Here is a 19263-nt window from a genome sequence, read left to right as displayed (position 1 = left end):
CTAGCTCTAGGAGGTAGTTACTACTGTAGCTGTCAGCTAGCTCTAGGAGGTAGTTACTACTGTAGCTGTCGGCTAGCTCTAGGAGGTAGTTACTACTGTAGCTGTCGGCTAGCTCTAGGAGGTAGTTACTACTGTAGCTGTCGGCTAGCTCTAGGAGGTAGTTACCACTGTAGCTGTCGGCTAGCTCTAGGAGGTAGAGGAGTTACTACTGTAGCTGTCAGCTAGCTCTAGGAGGTAGTTACTACTGTAGCTGTCAGCTAGCTCTAGGAGGTAGTTACTACTGTAGCTGTCGGCTAGCTCTAGGAGGTAGAGTTACTACTGTAGCTGTCGGCTAGCTCTAGGAGGTAGAGTTACTACTGTAGCTGTCGGCTAGCTCTAGGAGGTAGAGTTACTACTGTAGCTGTCGGTTAGCTCTAGGAGGTAGTTACTACTGTAGCTGTCGGATAGCTCTAGGAGGTAGTTACTACTGTAGCTTTCGGCTAGCTCTAGGAGGTAGAGGAGTTACTACTGTAGCTGTCGGCTAGCTCTAGGAGGTAGTTACTACTGTAGCTGTCAGCTAGCTCTAGGAGGTAGAGGAGTTACTACTGTAGCTGTCAGCTAGCTCTTGGAGGTAGTTACTACTGTAGCTGTCAGCTAGCTCTAGGAGGTAGTTACTACTGTAGCTGTCAGCTAGCTCTAGGAGGTAGTTACAACTGTAGCTGTCAGCTAGCTCTAGGAGGTAGTTACTACTGTAGCTGTCAGCTAGCTCTAGGAGGTAGTTACTACTGTAGCTGTCAGCTAGCTCTAGGAGGTAGTTACTACTGTAGCTGTCAGCTAGCTCTAGGAAGGAGTTACTACTGTAGCTGTCAGCTAGCTCTAGGAGGTAGAGTTACTACTGTAGCTGTCAGCTAGCTCTAGGAGGTAGAGTTACTACTGTAGCTGTCAGCTAGCTCTAGGAGGTAGAGTTACTACTGTAGCTGTCAGCTAGCTCTAGGAGTTAGAGTTACTACTGTAGCTGTCAGCTAGCTCTAGGAGGTAGTTACTACTGTAGCTGTCAGCTAGCTCTAGGAGGTAGTTACTACTGTAGCTGTCAGCTAGCTCTAGGAGGTAGTTACTACTGTAGCTGTCAGCTCGCTCTAGGAAGTAGAGGAGTTACTACTGTAGCTGTCAGCTAGCTCTAGGAGGTAGAGTTACTACTGTAGCTGTCAGCTAGCTCTAGGAGGTAGTTACTACTGTAGCTGTCGGCTAGCTCTAGGAAGTAGAGGAGTTACTACTGTAGCTGTCGGCTAGCTCTTGGAGGTAGTTACTACTGTAGCTGTCGGCTAGCTCTTGGAGGTAGTTACTACTGTAGCTGTCAGCTAGCTCTAGGAGGTAGAGTTACTACTGTAGCTGTCAGCTAGCTCTAGGAGGTAGTTACTACTGTAGCTGTCGGCTAGCTCTAGGAGGTAGTTACTACTGTAGCTGTCGGCTAGCTCTAGGAGGTAGAGTTACTACTGTAGCTGTCGGCTAGCTCTAGGAGGTAGTTACTACTGTAGCTGTCAGCTAGCTCTAGGAGGTAGTTACTACTGTAGCTGTCGGCTAGCTCTAGGAGGTAGAGGAGTTACTGCTGTAGCTGTCAGCTAGCTCTAGGAGGTAGTTACTACTGTAGCTGTCAGCTAGCTCTAGGAGGTAGAGTTACTACTGTAGCTGTCAGCTAGCTCTAGGAGGTAGTTACTACTGTAGCTGTCGGCTAGCTCTAGGAGGTAGTTACTACTGTAGCTGTCGGCTAGCTCTAGGAGGTAGAGTTACTACTGTAGCTGTCAGCTAGCTCTAGGAGGTAGTTACTACTGTAGCTGTCAGCTAGCTCTAGGAGGTAGTTACTACTGTAGCTGTCGGCTAGCTCTAGGAGGTAGAGTTACTACTGTAGCTGTCGGCTAGCTCTAGGAGGTAGTTACTACTGTAGCTGTCAGCTAGCTCTAGGAGGTAGTTACTACTGTAGCTGTCAGCTAGCTCTAGGAGGTAGAGGAGTTACTGCTGTAGCTGTCAGCTAGCTCTAGGAGGTAGTTACTACTGTAGCTGTCGGCTAGCTCTAGGAGGTAGTTACTACTGTAGCTGTCGGCTAGCTCTAGGAGGTAGTTACTACTGTAGCTGTCGGCTAGCTCTAGGAGGTAGTTACTACTGTAGCTGTCAGCTAGCTCTAGGAGGTAGTTACTACTGTAGCTGTCAGCTAGCTCTAGGAGGTAGAGGAGTTACTGCTGTAGCTGTCAGCTAGCTCTAGGAGGTAGTTACTACTGTAGCTGTCGGCTAGCTCTAGGAGGTAGTTACTACTGTAGCTGTCAGCTAGCTCTAGGAGGTAGTTACTACTGTAGCTGTCGGCTAGCTCAAGGAGGTAGTTACTACTGTAGCTGTCAGCTAGCTCTAGGAGGTAGAGTTACTACTGTAGCTGTCGGCTAGCTCTAGGAGGTAGTTACTACTGTAGCTGTCGGCTAGCTCTAGGAGGTAGTTACTACTGTAGCTGTCAGCTAGCTCTAGGAGGTAGTAACTACTGTAGCTGTCAGCTAGCTCTAGGAGGTAGAGTTACTACTGTAGCTGTCGGCTAGCTCTAGGAGGTAGAGTTACTACTGTAGCTGTCGGCTAGCTCTAGGAGGTAGTTACTACTGTAGCTGTCGGCTAGCTCTAGGAGGTAGAGTTACTACTGTAGCTGTCGGCTAGCTCTAGGAGGTAGTTACTACTGTAGCTGTCAGCTAGCTCTAGGAGGTAGAGTTACTACTGTAGCTGTCGGCTAGCTCTAGGAGGTAGAGTTAATACTGTAGCTGTCGGCTAGCTCTAGGAGGTAGTTACTACTGTAGCTGTCGGCTAGCTCTAGGAGGTAGTTACTACTGTAGCTGTCGGCTAGCTCTAGGAGGTAGTTACTACTGTAGCTGTCAGCTAGCTCTAGGAGGTAGTTACTACTGTAGCTGTCGGCTAGCTCTAGGAGGTAGTTACTACTGTAGCTGTCGGATAGCTCTAGGAGGTAGTTACTACTGTAGCCGTCGGCTAGCTCTAGGAGGTAGAGGAGTTACTACTGTAGCTGTCGGCTAGCTCTAGGAGGTAGTTACTACTGTAGCTGTCAGCTAGCTCTAGGAGGTAGAGGAGTTACTACTGTAGCTGTCAGCTAGCTCTTGGAGGTAGTTACTACTGTAGCTGTCAGCTAGCTCTAGGAGGTAGTTACTACTGTAGCTGTCAGCTAGCTCTAGGAGGTAGTTACAACTGTAGCTGTCAGCTAGCTCTAGGAGGTAGTTACTACTGTAGCTGTCAGCTAGCTCTAGGAGGTAGTTACTACTGTAGCTGTCAGCTAGCTCTAGGAGGTAGTTACTACTGTAGCTGTCAGCTAGCTCTAGGAGGTAGTTACTACTGTAGCTGTCAGCTAGCTCTAGGAAGGAGTTACTACTGTAGCTGTCAGCTAGCTCTAGGAGGTAGAGTTACTACTGTAGCTGTCAGCTAGCTCTAGGAGGTAGAGTTACTACTGTAGCTGTCAGCTAGCTCTAGGAGGTAGAGTTACTACTGTAGCTGTCAGCTAGCTCTAGGAGGTAGAGTTACTACTGTAGCTGTCAGCTAGCTCTAGGAGGTAGTTACTACTGTAGCTGTCAGCTAGCTCTAGGAGGTAGTTACTACTGTAGCTTTCAGCTAGCTCTAGGAGGTAGTTACTACTGTAGCTGTCGGCTAGCTCTAGGAGGTAGTTACTACTGTAGCTGTCGGCTAGCTCTAGGAAGTAGAGGAGTTACTACTGTAGCTGTCGGCTAGCTCTAGGAGGTAGAGTTGCTACTGTAGCTGTCAGCTAGCTCTAGGAAGTAGAGTAGTTACAACTGTAGCTGTCGGCTAGCTCTAGGAGGTAGAGTTACTACTGTAGCTGTCAGCTAGCTCTAGGAGGTAGTTACTACTGTAGCTGTCAGCTAGCTCTAGGAAGTAGAGGAGTTACTACTGTAGCTGTCAGCTAGCTCTAGGAGGTAGAGTTACTACTGTAGCTGTCAGCTAGCTCTAGGAGGTAGTTACTACTGTAGCTGTCGGCTAGCTCTAGGAAGTAGAGGAGTTACTACTGTAGCTGTCGGCTAGCTCTTGGAGGTAGTTACTACTGTAGCTGTCGGCTAGCTCTTGGAGGTAGTTACTACTGTAGCTGTCGGCTAGCTCTAGGAGGTAGTTACTACTGTAGCTGTCGGCTAGCTCTAGGAGGTAGAGGAGTTACTGCTGTAGCTGTCAGCTAGCTCTAGGAGGTAGTTACTACTGTAGCTGTCAGCTAGCTCTAGGAAGGAGTTACTACTGTAGCTGTCAGCTAGCTCTAGGAGGTAGTTACTACTGTAGCTGTCGGCTAGCTCTAGGAGGTAGTTACTACTGTAGCTGTCAGCTAGCTCTAGGAGGTAGTTACTACTGTAGCTGTCGGCTAGCTCAAGGAGGTAGTTACTACTGTAGCTGTCAGCTAGCTCTAGGAGGTAGAGTTACTACTGTAGCTGTCGGCTAGCTCTAGGAGGTAGTTACTACTGTAGCTGTCGGCTAGCTCTAGGAGGTAGTTACTACTGTAGCTGTCAGCTAGCTCTAGGAGGTAGAGTTACTACTGTAGCTGTCAGCTAGCTCTAGGAGGTAGTAACTACTGTAGCTGTCAGCTAGCTCTAGGAGGTAGAGTTACTACTGTAGCTGTCGGCTAGCTCTAGGAGGTAGAGTTACTACTGTAGCTGTCGGCTAGCTCTAGGAGGTAGTTACTACTGTAGCTGTCGGCTAGCTCTAGGAGGTAGAGTTACTACTGTAGCTGTCGGCTAGCTCTAGGAGGTAGTTACTACTGTAGCTGTCAGCTAGCTCTAGGAGGTAGAGTTACTACTGTAGCTGTCGGCTAGCTCTAGGAGGTAGAGTTAATACTGTAGCTGTCGGCTAGCTCTAGGAGGTAGTTACTACTGTAGCTGTCGGCTAGCTCTAGGAGGTAGTTACTACTGTAGCTGTCGGCTAGCTCTAGGAGGTAGTTACTACTGTAGCTGTCAGCTAGCTCTAGGAGGTAGTTACTACTGTAGCTGTCGGCTAGCTCTAGGAGGTAGTTACTACTGTAGCTGTCGGATAGCTCTAGGAGGTAGTTACTACTGTAGCTGTCGGCTAGCTCTAGGAGGTAGAGGAGTTACTACTGTAGCTGTCGGCTAGCTCTAGGAGGTAGTTACTACTGTAGCTGTCAGCTAGCTCTAGGAGGTAGAGGAGTTACTACTGTAGCTGTCAGCTAGCTCTTGGAGGTAGTTACTACTGTAGCTGTCAGCTAGCTCTAGGAGGTAGTTACTACTGTAGCTGTCAGCTAGCTCTAGGAGGTAGTTACAACTGTAGCTGTCAGCTAGCTCTAGGAGGTAGTTACTACTGTAGCTGTCAGCTAGCTCTAGGAGGTAGTTACTACTGTAGCTGTCAGCTAGCTCTAGGAGGTAGTTACTTCTGTAGCTGTCAGCTAGCTCTAGGAGGTAGTTACTACTGTAGCTGTCAGCTAGCTCTAGGAAGGAGTTACTACTGTAGCTGTCAGCTAGCTCTAGGAGGTAGAGTTACTACTGTAGCTGTCAGCTAGCTCTAGGAGGTAGAGTTACTACTGTAGCTGTCAGCTAGCTCTAGGAGGTAGAGTTACTACTGTAGCTGTCAGCTAGCTCTAGGAGGTAGAGTTACTACTGTAGCTGTCAGCTAGCTCTAGGAGGTAGTTACTACTGTAGCTGTCGGCTAGCTCTAGGAGGTAGTTACTACTGTAGCTGTCGGCTAGCTCTAGGAAGTAGAGGAGTTACTACTGTAGCTGTCGGCTAGCTCTAGGAAGTAGAGGAGTTACTACTGTAGCTGTCGGCTAGCTCTAGGAGGTAGAGTTGCTACTGTAGCTGTCAGCTAGCTCTAGGAAGTAGAGTAGTTACAACTGTAGCTGTCGGCTAGCTCTAGGAGGTAGAGTTACTACTGTAGCTGTCAGCTAGCTCTAGGAGGTAGTTACTACTGTGGCTGTCAGCTAGCTCTAGGAAGTAGAGGAGTTACTACTGTAGCTGTCAGCTAGCTCTAGGAGGTAGAGTTACTACTGTAGCTGTCAGCTTACTCTAGGAGGTAGTTACTACTGTAGCTGTCGGCTAGCTCTAGGAAGTAGAGGAGTTACTACTGTAGCTGTCGGCTAGCTCTTGGAGGTAGTTACTACTGTAGCTGTCGGCTAGCTCTTGGAGGTAGTTACTACTGTAGCTGTCGGCTAGCTCTAGGAGGTAGTTACTACTGTAGCTGTCGGCTAGCTCTAGGAGGTAGAGGAGTTACTGCTGTAGCTGTCAGCTAGCTCTAGGAGGTAGTTACTACTGTAGCTGTCAGCTAGCTCTAGGAAGGAGTTACTACTGTAGCTGTCAGCTAGCTCTAGGAGGTAGAGTTACTACTGTAGCTGTCAGCTAGCTCTAGGAGGTAGAGTTACTACTGTAGCTGTCAGCTAGCTCTAGGAGGTAGAGTTACTACTGTAGCTGTCAGCTAGCTCTAGGAGGTAGTTACTACTGTAGCTGTCAGCTAGCTCTAGGAGGTAGTTACTACTGTAGCTGTCAGCTAGCTCTAGGAGGTAGTTACTACTGTAGCTGTCGGCTAGCTCTAGGAAGTAGAGGAGTTACTACTGTAGCTGTTGGCTAGCTCTAGGAAGTAGAGGAGTTACTACTGTAGCTGTCGGCTAGCTCTAGGAGGTAGAGTTACTACTGTAGCTGTCAGCTAGCTCTAGGAAGTAGAGTAGTTACAACTGTAGCTGTCGGCTAGCTCTAGGAGGTAGAGTTACTACTGTAGCTGTCAGCTAGCTCTAGGAGGTAGTTACTACTGTAGCTGTCAGCTCGCTCTAGGAAGTAGAGGAGTTACTACTGTAGCTGTCAGCTAGCTCTAGGAGGTAGAGTTACTACTGTAGCTGTCAGCTAGCTCTAGGAGGTAGTTACTACTGTAGCTGTCGGCTAGCTCTAGGAAGTAGAGGAGTTACTACTGTAGCTGTCGGCTAGCTCTTGGAGGTAGTTACTACTGTAGCTGTCGGCTAGCTCTTGGAGGTAGTTACTACTGTAGCTGTCGGCTAGCTCTAGGAGGTAGTTACTACTGTAGCTGTCGGCTAGCTCTAGGAGGTAGAGGAGTTACTGCTGTAGCTGTCAGCTAGCTCTAGGAGGTAGTTACTACTGTAGCTGTCAGCTAGCTCTAGGAGGTAGAGTTACTACTGTAGCTGTCGGCTAGCTCTAGGAGGTAGAGTTACTACTGTAGCTGTCGGCTAGCTCTAGGAGGTAGAGTTACTACTGTAGCTGTCGGCTAGCTCTAGGAGGTAGTTACTACTGTAGCTGTCGGCTAGCTCTAGGAGGTAGAGGAGTTACTACTGTAGCTGTCGGCTAGCTCTAGGAGGTAGTTACTACTGTAGCTGTCAGCTAGCTCTAGGAGGTAGTTACTACTGTAGCTGTCAGCTAGCTCTAGGAGGTAGTTACTACTGTAGCTGTCGGCTAGCTCTAGGAGGTAGTTACTACTGTAGCTGTCAGCTAGCTCTAGGAGGTAGAGTTACTACTGTAGCTGTCAGCTAGCTCTAGGAGGTAGAGTTACTACTGTAGCTGTCAGCTAGCTCTAGGAGGTAGAGTTACTACTGTCGCTGTCAGCTAGCTCTAGGAGGTAGAGTTACTACTGTAGCTGTCGGCTAGCTCTAGGAGGTAGAGGAGTTACTGCTGTAGCTGTCGGCTAGCTCTAGGAGGTAGAGGAGTTACTACTGTAGCTGTCAGCTAGCTCTAGGAGGTAGTTACTACTGTAGCTGTCGGCTAGCTCTAGGAGGTAGTTACTACTGTAGCTGTCAGCTAGCTCTAGGAGGTAGTTACTACTGTAGCTGTCAGCTAGCTCTAGGAGGTAGAGGAGTTACTACTGTAGCTGTCAGCTAGCTCTAGGAGGTAGAGTTCCTACTGTAGCTGTCAGCTAGCTCTAGGAGGTAGGTTACTACTGTAGCTGTCAGCTAGCTCTAGGAGGTAGAGTTACTACTGTAGCTGTCAGCTAGCTCTAGGAGGTAGAGTTACTACTGTCGCTGTCAGCTAGCTCTAGGAGGTAGAGTTACTACTGTCGCTGTCAGCTAGCTCTAGGAGGTAGTTACTACTGTAGCTGTCAGCTCGCTCTAGGAAGTAGAGGAGTTACTGCTGTAGCTGTCGGCTAGCTCTAGGAGGTAGAGGTTACTACTGTAGCTGTCGGCTAGCTCTAGGAGGTAGAGGAGTTACTGCTGTAGCTGTCGGCTAGCTCTAGGAGGTAGAGGAGTTACTACTGTAGCTGTCAGCTAGCTCTAGGAAGTAGAGGAGTTACTACTGTAGCTGTCAATCAGATCAGTCGCGGTCTAAATTTCCAGTTGAGCGTTAGAATAGTAGAATTCACTAGGTGGAATTTAGAAATGTGGTTGTGTATCAGCAGTTTCTCTTTTTATGTCAGTCACTCAATTAACCCATGTCAGCTAACATGTTTTAGATTGTTAAGTTAGCCTAGCGGCCAGCTATCTAAACTTAGTAATCATGGTTGAATTACCGGCCGGGGGGGCCCCCATTTATTTTCTTAGTCAGTCTCACTCAGATATCATATTAAGAACTCCGAACAATTCTCTCCAACCTATACCAAATGGATGTGAGCACGCAGACCAAATGGATGTGAGCACGCAGACCAAATGGATGTGAGCACGCAGACCAAATGGATGTGAGCACGCAGACCAAATGGATAGATGCAACTGTGGCCCCTGGTGATGAGTTCAGCTTTTTTGTGGCTCCCACCCACATCAAAGTTGCCCATCCCTGGTCTAGAAGGTGGAGGGTAAAAGCATTGCTGGCCAGTTTATATTCTGAAGGTCTGAGTGATAGTGACTGACAGCTTCCCTGATGGGAGGGTTTGTCCCCCTGTCTGTGTCCACAGCAGATGGGCTAGCAGTGGTCCTCATGCTCCACACACACTGTGTTAGTGGAACAGCAGGCCCACTAGACTAGGACGTCAGTGTGTATGTGTACAGTTCAGGTGATTATGTCTAAGGTTTGGCCAAGGATTGTTTGGTAGAAATCTAAAGCTACCCTGGAGAAGACAGCTTGCTGTTGAAACATTGGCGAATAAATGATTGCATCGGAGCTACAAGTGGCTTTTCATTTTCTTTTCCCAGAATCTGTAGCTAACAACCTTGTCTCATCTCCACCTTCCGGCCCTAGTGATTCTCTGGCGGGTTACTTGTGGACTACATGTTTTCTTCTACAGCACTAGACTTCAACGTTCTGAATAGCCTACCCCCCTCAAGTCATATTTTGAGGGCAACATCTTGATTAATATATTGTCCACATAATATTAATTCACCCATGGCCTTCAGACTGGACACAATAACACAGACTGATATCGGCTGCATGCTGATGCTTGTGTAACTGCCATTCAGAGCTGGCTGATGGTGATGCACAGTGGAGCTCCTCAGCATCTCTCGCTCTCTTTGTTCCTGTGTCCTTGGCTTTGTGTTCTATAATCCTCTGAGCAGTATGATCTTCAGCTGCCCCCTGGTGGTTCTAACTGATTACTACACAAAGTACTACACAAGTCAGCTGCCCCCTGGTGGTTCTAATAGAGTACTACTCAAAGTACTACTCGTGTACTACACAAACCATAGAGCAGGGGTCCCCAACAGGTCAATCGGGAACCACCAGTAGCTCGCATCCCACAAATGAGTAGCTCACCAAACAATTCTGAAAGTACATGCAATTTTTTATGTTTTCCACTGCGAACTGTCAATCAAATCTCACAAGTATCAGACAACGCAAGCTTCCAGCTTTTATCTAATCAACGCAACATTGACTTTATCCCACCCCCGGTTAGCCACTATTTGCTTAAAAAAAAATAACTTAACTCAAAATCTGCCAATTCATTTCCATAAATATTGCCCCTGTCTGTCTGTGATGCACACGTTTGTCTATCAGTCTGTCTGTAGCCAGTTGATGTAGGTTGACAGAAATACTTTCCCCAAAACCTTCTCAATTAAATGTTAACTGCAAAGTAGGCTTACCTGGCAGAATTATATAATAAGTATACTGAACAAAAATGCAACATGCAACAATTACAAAGATTTTACTGAGTTACAGTTAATTTAAGGAAATCAGTCAATTTAAATAAATTCATTAGGCACTAATCTATGGATTTCACATGACTGGGAATACAGATATGCATCTGTTGGTCACAGATACCTTATAAAAAGATAGGGATTGTGGAATGTTGTCCCACTCTTCTTCAATGGCTGTGTGAAGTTGCTTGATATTGAACTGGAACACGCTGTTGTACACATCAATTCGGAGCATCCCAAACATGCTCAATGGGTGACATGTCTGGTGTGTATGCAGGCCATGGAAGAACTGGGACATTTTCAGTTTCCTGGAATTGTGTACAGATACCTGCGACATGGGGCCGTGCATTATCATGCTGAAACATGAGGTGATGGCAGTGGATGAATGGCACGACAATGGGTCTCAGGATCTCATCACAGTATCTCTGTGCATTCAAATTGCCATCAATAAAATGCAATTGTGTTCGTTGCCCATACCATAACTCCACCACCACCATGCGGCACTCCGTTCACAACATTGACATCAGCAAACCGCTCGCCAACACGACGCCATTCACGCGGTCTGCGGTTCGAGGCCAGTTGGGCTTACTGCCAAATTCTCTAAAACGACATTATGGTAGTGAAATTAACATTCAATTCTCTGGCAACAGCTCTGGTGGTCATTCCTGCAGTCAGCATGCCAATTGCACGCTCCCTCAACTTGAGACATCTGTGGCATTGTGTTGTATGACAAAACTGCACATTTTAGAGTGGCCTTTTATTGTCCCCAGCACAAGGTACACCTGTGTAATGATCATGCTGTTTAATCACCTTCTTGATATGCCACACCTGTCAGGTGGATGGATTATCTTGGCAAAGGGGAAATGCTCACTAACAGCGATGTAAACAAATTTGTACACAAAATTTGAGAGAAATAAGCTTTTTGTGCGAATGTAACATTTCTGGGATCTTTTATTTCAGCTCATGAAACATGGACCAACACTTTACACTTTACTTTACTTTTTTGTTCAGTGTTTGTCATTTATCTATTATTTGTTATTTGTGAACTTTGCCATGAAATGAGCAGCAGCAGTACAGAACCATCACTAGACCAGCACATTCCTCACACGTTAGATGAGCAATTAAAGGGAAATTACACTCAAATCTAAACGTGTTCGTTTTATTTAAGCATTGCATATTTTCTCTATAAACAATTGTAATTTTGAGAGTGAAATATAAAAACGATCTAAAACCAGGAAATGTAAAACTGAGAAAACAACATAATTTGGGAATATATAAAACTCAGATTTTATAGGACCCCCTTAGAGTTGTTTATTAACCATTATTTGAACAGGTATATTGACAGAAAACACTGCACTACTTTCTCTTGTACGCTAAGGACCCAGGAGAGAAGAGAATAATGTGCCTATTTGAAAGCTCGAATGAGCTCGCAACATATTTCATTATTTTAAAGTAGCTCTCAAGCTAGAAAAGGTTGGAGACCCCTGGTATAGAGTAGTCAGCTTTCCCCCTGGTGGTTCTAGCAGAGTACTACACAGAGACCCTTTTCCAGCACACGACACACTGACGTCATGCACAGATGTGTGCGACTCATGGCTGCAGTAAGATGCCATCGCCTTCTGCACCAATTCAACATAGCCTAAATTTATGTTCTATTACTTCAAAACAAAATCACTTTCTTGGGTTCTCGTACACTTACAATTATGTTTTGTTTCTTGCTTAAAGATTATATTTGCTTGAAGATTATATTTGGTTGTGATCGTTTCAAAATAACTATTTTGGATGCAGCGGTTGTTAGCTAGAATGATGTAGGCTGTAACAAAAGCTAGCCAAAGATCCATTTTACTGGTTGAAGTGTTTTTTTAAGTATAATGCAGTTGATTTGCGATGATGACACAAACATTATATTAAGCAGGACATTCATACGAGCCTTAAAATCCAATTATAATCCAAAAGTAGTACGAAATGCACTCAAAAGCAACATGTAAATAGAGGCTTTTGTTGCTGCCGTTCTATAAGAACTCCCTCCAACTTGCGCGCATCGGCCTCGTGCGGCACTGTTTGCAAACACAGAAAGAGGTCTATAGAGCAGTCCTAGGGTAACCATCGACACATCACAATAACCCTCTATATATTGCCTAATAGTTTAATGTATGTAGCATAAAGCAATATAAGTAGCTAATAAGATATTGTGTAATTAATGTGGTGGATCTGAATCATGTCAGTGGCTTGATCTCCTTTACCTGTTCTAATCTGAAAACACTGGACAGGGGGAAGCAATATTTTAGATGCCTGCCTAATGCCTATACTCAGTGGTGTAAAAATACATTAAAGTACTACTTAAGTAGTTTTTTGGGGTATCTGTACTTTAGTATTTATATTTTTGTCAACTTTTACTTCACTACATTCCTAAAGAAAATAAAGTACTTTTTACTCCATACATTTTCCCTGACACCCAAAAGTATTCGTTACATTTTGACAGGAAATTGGTCAAATTCACACACTTATCATGGGAACATCCCTGATCATCCCTACTGCCTCTGCTCTGACGGACTCACTAAACACATGCTTCGTTTGTAAATTGTCTGAGTGTTGGAATGTGCCCCCTGACTATCCGTCAAGAAAAAAAAGAAGAAAATTGTGCCGTCTGCTTTGCTTAATATACAGAATTTAAAACCAAAGACTTTTACTCAAGTAATATTTTACTGGGTGACTTTCACTAGGAGACTAGTGATGAGGCTCTACCACTAGGAGACTGTAGTGATGAGGCTCTACCACTAGGAGACTGTAGTGATGAGGCTCTACCACTAGGAGACTGTAGTGATGAGGCTCTACCACTAGGAGACTGTAGTGATGAGGCTCTACCACTAGGAGACTGTAGTGATGAGGCTCTACCACTAGGAGACTGTAGTGATGAGGCTCTACCACTAGGAGACTGTAGTGATGAGGCTCTACCACTAGGAGACTGTAGTGATGAGGCTCTACCACTAGGAGACTGTAGTGATGAGGCTCTACCACTAGGAGACTGTAGTGATGAGGCTCTACCACTAGGAGACTGTAGTGATGAGGCTCTACCACTAGGAGACTGTAGTGATGAGGCTCTACCACTAGGAGACTGTAGTGATGAGGCTCTACCACTAGGAGACTGTAGTGATGAGGCTCTACCACTAGGAGACTGTAGTGATGAGGCTCTACCACTAGGAGACTGTAGTGATGAGGCTCTACCACTAGGAGACTGTAGTGATGAGGCTCTACCACTAGGAGACTGTAGTGATGAGGCTCTACCACTAGGAGACTGTAGTGATGAGGCTCTACCACTAGGAGACTGTAGTGATGAGGCTCTACCACTAGGAGACTGTAGTGATGAGGCTCTACCACTAGGAGACTGTAGTGATGAGGCTCTACCACTAGGAGACTGTAGTGATGAGGCTCTACCACTAGGAGACTGTAGTGATGAGGCTCTACCACTAGGAGACTGTAGTGATGAGGCTCTACCACTAGGATACTGTAGTGATGAGGCTCCACCACTAGGAGACTGTAGTGATGAGGCTCTACCACTAGGAGACTGTAGTGATGAGGCTCTACCACTAGGAGACTGTAGTGATGAGGCTCTGCCACTAGGAGACTGTAGTGATGAGGCTCTGCCACTAGGAGACTGTAGTGATGAGGCTCTACCACTAGGAGACTGTAGTGACGAGGCTCTACCACTAGGAGACTGTAGTGACGAGGCTCTACCACTAGGAGACTGTAGTGACGAGGCTCTGCCACTAGGAGACTGTAGTGACGAGGCTCTACCACTAGGAGACTGTAGTGATGAGGCTCTACCACTAGGAGACTGTAGTGATGAGGCTCTACCACTAGGAGACTGTAGTGATGAGGCTCTACCACTAGGAGACTGTAGTGATGAGGCTCTGCCACTAGGAGACTGTAGTGACGAGGCTCTACCACTAGGAGACTGTAGTGACGAGGCTCTACCACTAGGAGACTGTAGTGACGAGGCTCTACCACTAGGAGACTGTAGTGACGAGGCTCTACCACTAGGAGACTGTAGTGACGAGGCTCTGCCACTAGGAGACTGTAGTGACGAGGCTCTGCCACTAGGAGAGTGTAGTGACGAGGCTCTGCCACTAGGAGACTGTAGTGACGAGGCTCTGCCACTAGGAGACTGTAGTGACGAGGCTCTGCCACTAGGAGACTGTAGTGACGAGGCTCTACCACTAGGAGACTGTAGTGACGAGGCTCTGCCACTAGGAGACTGTAGTGACGAGGCTCTGCCACTAGGAGACTGTAGTGACGAGGCTCTGCCACTAGGAGACTGTAGTGACGAGGCTCTGCCACTAGGAGACTGTAGTGACGAGGCTCTGCCACTAGGAGACTGTAGTGACGAGGCTCTACCACTAGGAGACTGTAGTGATGAGGCTCTACCACTAGGAGACTGTAGTGATGAGGCTCTACCACTAGGAGACTGTAGTGATGAGGCTCTACCACTAGGAGACTGTAGTGATGAGGCTCTACCACTAGGAGACTGTAGTGATGAGGTTCTACCACTAGGAGACTGTAGTGATGAGGCTCTACCACTAGGAGACTGTAGTGATGAGGCTCTACCACTAGGAGACTGTAGTGATGAGGCTCTACTACTAGGAGACTGTAGTGATGAGGCTCTACCACTAGGAGAGTGTAGTGATGAGGCTCTACCACTAGGAGACTGTAGTGATGATGTTTTACCACTAGGAGGAGACATTGACTAGTCATACTCTGACTAGATTGCATTCTATTGCAGTGTTCATTTTGGCACTATTTTTTTAAATTTACTCTAGTTGTAGTCAAAATGACAAAAACAGTGGGCCATTTTAGTCAACTAAATGCCCTTTCATTTTAGTCACATCAGATTTGTATTGCCTCATTAAACTATATTAAACAAATCACTGACTTCTATGTGCACAACCATACATAGCCTTGTCCTACCAACATATTTGAAGATAGAAATTCTGATAATAGACCTAACGTTATGTCAGAGGCATGTTTGTTCTACATACCATATGTCTATCTGAACGTTCCAAAACGTTGCATGCTGCTGAATGCAGGTTGTTAGCTATAGCTAGTTAATGAGGTAACATGACTGAACAAGGTCTGCAAGTAGCCTAGTTTTAGAGCGGACCACAATATGCTTCATGAATGGACGATAGAAAGAAACAAAACATAGAGCCAGTGGGTTATTATGGGTCATTATGGGTAATATTATGGGTAATATCATGGGTCATTATGGGTAACATTATGGGTAATATCATGGGTCATTATGGGTAATATCATGGGTTATTATGGGTAATAGTTGGGGTCATTATGGATCGTTATGGGTAATATTATGGGGTCATTATGGGTAATAGTTGGGGTCATTATGGGTAATATTATGGGTAATTTCTGAAAAGCTCTCAATCTCTCCAAAACCTCTTGTCCAGTCCATTTAGTAGTCTGATTTTAGTCACAGAGGTGATTTTGTCCCGTTTTAGTCAACAGAAATAATTTTCATTTAGTTAGTTTTTTCTGGGTCTATTTAGTCAGTTAAAGTCTCGTCAATTGCCACTGAAAAATAGGTGTTTCACAAATATTTTTGTCACTATTGTTGTTGATGAAATGAACACTGCTAAGGTACTACATTAGGACTGAGAGGAAGGATGTGTTACTCTGTCTTGGCCGCTGGAACTATGTTTCATCTCTCTCTTTCTGTGTGTGTGTGTGTGTGTGTGTGTGTGTGTGTGTGTGTGTGTGTGTGTGTGTGTGTGTAGGATACACAACAGCGGGTACTCCGTATAAAGTGCCCCCCACCCAGACGAACGGAGCTCCCCCACCCTACTCCCCCTCCCCCAACCCCTACCAAACAGCCATGTACCCCATCAGAAGTGCCTACCCCCAGCAGAGCATGCAGAACCTGCAGAGCATGCAGAACCTGCAGAACTTATATGCACAGGTAAGCACACATACCCTTCACACACACACACACACACACACACACACACACACACACACACACACACACACACCCTACTCCTATCCTCAGCAGCTTCTATACAAACACACACACACACACCTATATACAATCCTAACCTCAGCATACACACACCCACCCTACTCCCTCAACATCTACCCTCAGTAGAACCTTTATGTACTGATAAGCACACACACACCCTAACCTCTCTCTCTGTCTCCCTGTAGGCAGCAGCGTATTATGGCCAGCCAGTGTATGCGGCCCAGCCCTATGTAAATCAACACACTACTCACATGCACACACACATCAACACACACAGACACACACTAACACAGACACACTCTAACCTCTGTCTCTGTGTCTGTAGGCGTATTACACCCAGCCTGTGTATGCTGCTCAGCCTCAGCCACATGTAATCCACCACACCACAGTGGTTCAGCCAAACAGCATGCCCTCAGCCCTCTACCCCGCCCCGGTCCAAGCCCCTAGAAACAACGGAATGGCTGCCATGGGGATGGTTGCCGGGACCACCATGGCTATGAGTGCAGGTAGGACAGATGACTGAGGAAGCTGATGTGGCTACGTCATGTTGACATCACGTGAACATGAAATATATTTTCTATTTCATTTCCAATGCAAAATGGGTTATTCTTATGCTAAAATGATTGTGTTTTTGGTGTAAGTTGTATTAGTTTGGTCTGCGTCATATAGACCCTAATGTTACGGTCAAAACTATAGTGACAAAGTGACATGTTGTGGGTGTCGTCCTGTAGGAACCCTGTTGACCACGCCTCAGCACGCTCAGCTGGGTGCTCACCAACACGTCACCATGCCACAGTACCGGCCCCAGGGCACACCTGGTTACAGCTATGTCCCTCCCCACTGGTAGACACCGCCCCCAAGAGGTAAGTCATCCTAGAATTCCAAATGTCCACATTCCACTCTCAATCAATCCAATGTCTTCTCGCTCTTTCTCTGTGTCTATCTCTGTCATTTCAGATCTCTGTTTCTCTGTGTCTATCTCTGTCATTTCAGATCTCTGTTTCTCTGTGTCTATCTCTGTCATTTCAGATCTCTGTTTCTCTGTGTCTATCTCTGTCATTTCAGATCTCTGTTTCTCTGTGTCTATCTCTGTCATTTCAGATCTCTGTTTCTCTGTGTCTGTCGTTTCAGATCTCTGTTTCTCTGTGTCTATCTGTCATTTCAGATCTCTGTTTCTCTGTGTCTATCTCTGTCATTTCAGATCTCTGTTTCTCTGTGTCTGTCGTTTCAGATCTCTGTTTCTCTGTGTCTATCTGTCGTTTCAGATCTCTGTTTCTCTGTGTCTATCTGTCGTTTCAGATCTCTGTTTCTCTGTGTCTATCTGTCGTTTCAGATCTCTGTTTCTCTGTGTCTATCTGTCGTTTCAGATCTCTGTTTCTCTGTGTCTATCTCTGTCATTTCAGATCTCTGTTTCTCTGTGTCTGTCGTTTCAGATCTCTGTTTCTCTGTCTCTGTCGTTTCAGATCTGGAGTCCAACGTATGCAACTACTCCAGTCTTACACGGGCTTCTTATGGTCACCACGGCAACCTCACATCTGTCTGCAACAACAAAACTAAAGAGCAACGGACACTTGCTGCATTCTGTAGTGTTTTATAAAAGCTGCTTTTTTTTATTCTTTTTTTACTCAACGATTCTTTTCTTCTCCTTTGATTTGCCAATATGTCATTGCATTGTTTTCTTTTGTTTGTTTTATTTATTTTTTTTTTCTATTTTTTTTTTTACATCATTTCAATTTTTCCATTGTCATTGGAACTCCAGAGTGATTGACCAATCATGGGTGTCTGTTGCTCTGCTTGTGGTCCGTGTTCTGTTGGTGTGTTCCAGTTCCAATGGTGGGAATGTACTGGACACTTCCTCCACCACCTTCATCATCACGCCATCATCAATTTATGCTGCCAAATTTTCTACCGATTAGATGTCAGCACAGGGTTTTGATTTCATTCATTTCTATTTGTTTTAATCCCTTCATTTTCCTTTCCAACAAAGCACTGTCTTGGAACAGCATACCTCTTGTTTTTCTCTTTGTTAATATCCTCTGTTCTACTTCTCCTTCTGATCTTCAGTTCATCTTCCACTTCTGATAACAAGGGTTGTCTTCCAGCTTCTAGCTGTTTCTTAGATCCGCTATCTGACTGGATCCGCTGCCTGACTAGATCTGTAACGACTAGATCTGCTGTGTGGCTGTAAAGACATGGTATGCATCATCACAAGGTCACAGTACTTACCAGTTACTGAATTCATCTCAAGATAGAGGCCATTTATCATTTAGCTTAAACTGATAAATTATCAAATGTGAATATATTTATATAGCTGTGTGTACAGGATGTGTGGTCATGCACACAGTCACCCACATACATACACACATACACACACATAAATACACACAAAGTCATACTTAAAGCAGGATCACTTAATGTCAATCAAATAATCATACATGGATTCAAACGTGTGCCAACACAGTTAAACACACACATATACATACGCCCTCTCTCTCACACACAAACACACACACACAGTACATTAGACCACCACTCAGACTGATTGTTTATTGAAGAACATGTTTAGGAGTTAAAGGGATGTGGAAGCACTTGGCAGGGTGACGTGGCAGAGGAGGGAAAGTGGTGGGTCAGGAGGGGGAGTGGAGGGTCAGGAGGGGGAGAGGAGGGTCAGGAGGGGGAGAGGAGGGTCAGGAGGGGGAGAGGAGGATCAGGAGGGGGAGAGGAGGATCAGGAGGGGGAGAGGAGGGTCAGGAGGGGGAGAGGAGGGTCAGGAGGGGGAGAGGAGGGTCAGGAGGGGGAGAGGAGGGTCAGGAGGGGGAGAGGAGGGTCAGGAGGGGGAGAGGGGGATCAGGAGGGGGAGAGGAGGGTCAGGAGGGGGAGAGGAGGGTCAGGAGGGGGAGAGGAGGGTCAGGAGGGGGAGAGGAGAGTGCAGCAGGGAACAGTGTGTATACCATGTTTCAGGGTATAGATGAGTATGAATCACAGTTAGCATCTGTGGGGCACGGGTCATTACAAAGCATTTACAGTGTATCAAAGTAGATCAAGTCGTTAATTGCAATAATAAGATAAAATGCCTCGTTATACGGTTACCGCACAGTAATTATTTTATAGTCATTTAGAATTAAAATCATTTTTAAATTCTTATTCTGGTAATCCTTAAATCTGGATTACGGGCTGTGTATCCAGCCACAATCCATTTGAATCACTGTTACTGTATTCTGAGGTG

General features: G+C 45.9%; 1 protein-coding gene across 3 annotated transcripts in view; it reads left to right on the top strand.

The window, feature by feature from the left end:
• LOC106581423 (myelin-associated neurite-outgrowth inhibitor) overlaps window positions 1-18404 on the top strand; it is a 49349-nt gene extending 30945 nt beyond the window's left edge. For 2 of the 3 annotated variants that reach the window (XM_045704023.1, XM_045704025.1), the window contains 5 exons: window positions 15796-15977; window positions 16223-16267; window positions 16363-16543; window positions 16769-16900; window positions 17501-18404. In XM_045704023.1, coding sequence (XP_045559979.1) covers window positions 15796-15977; window positions 16223-16267; window positions 16363-16543; window positions 16769-16884 — 524 coding nt within the window. In that variant the 3' untranslated portion in view covers window positions 16885-16900; window positions 17501-18404. The remainder of the gene's footprint in view (window positions 1-15795; window positions 15978-16222; window positions 16268-16362; window positions 16544-16768; window positions 16901-17500) is intronic. The other variant, XM_045704024.1, reaches the window with a different exon arrangement.
• Window positions 18405-19263: the final 859 nt, after the last annotated feature.

This window comes from Salmo salar, chromosome ssa20 (genome assembly GCF_905237065.1).
Source record: "Salmo salar chromosome ssa20, Ssal_v3.1, whole genome shotgun sequence".
Classification (NCBI taxonomy): domain Eukaryota; kingdom Metazoa; phylum Chordata; class Actinopteri; order Salmoniformes; family Salmonidae; genus Salmo; species Salmo salar.
This window is presented reverse-complemented; position numbering and strand designations above follow the sequence as displayed.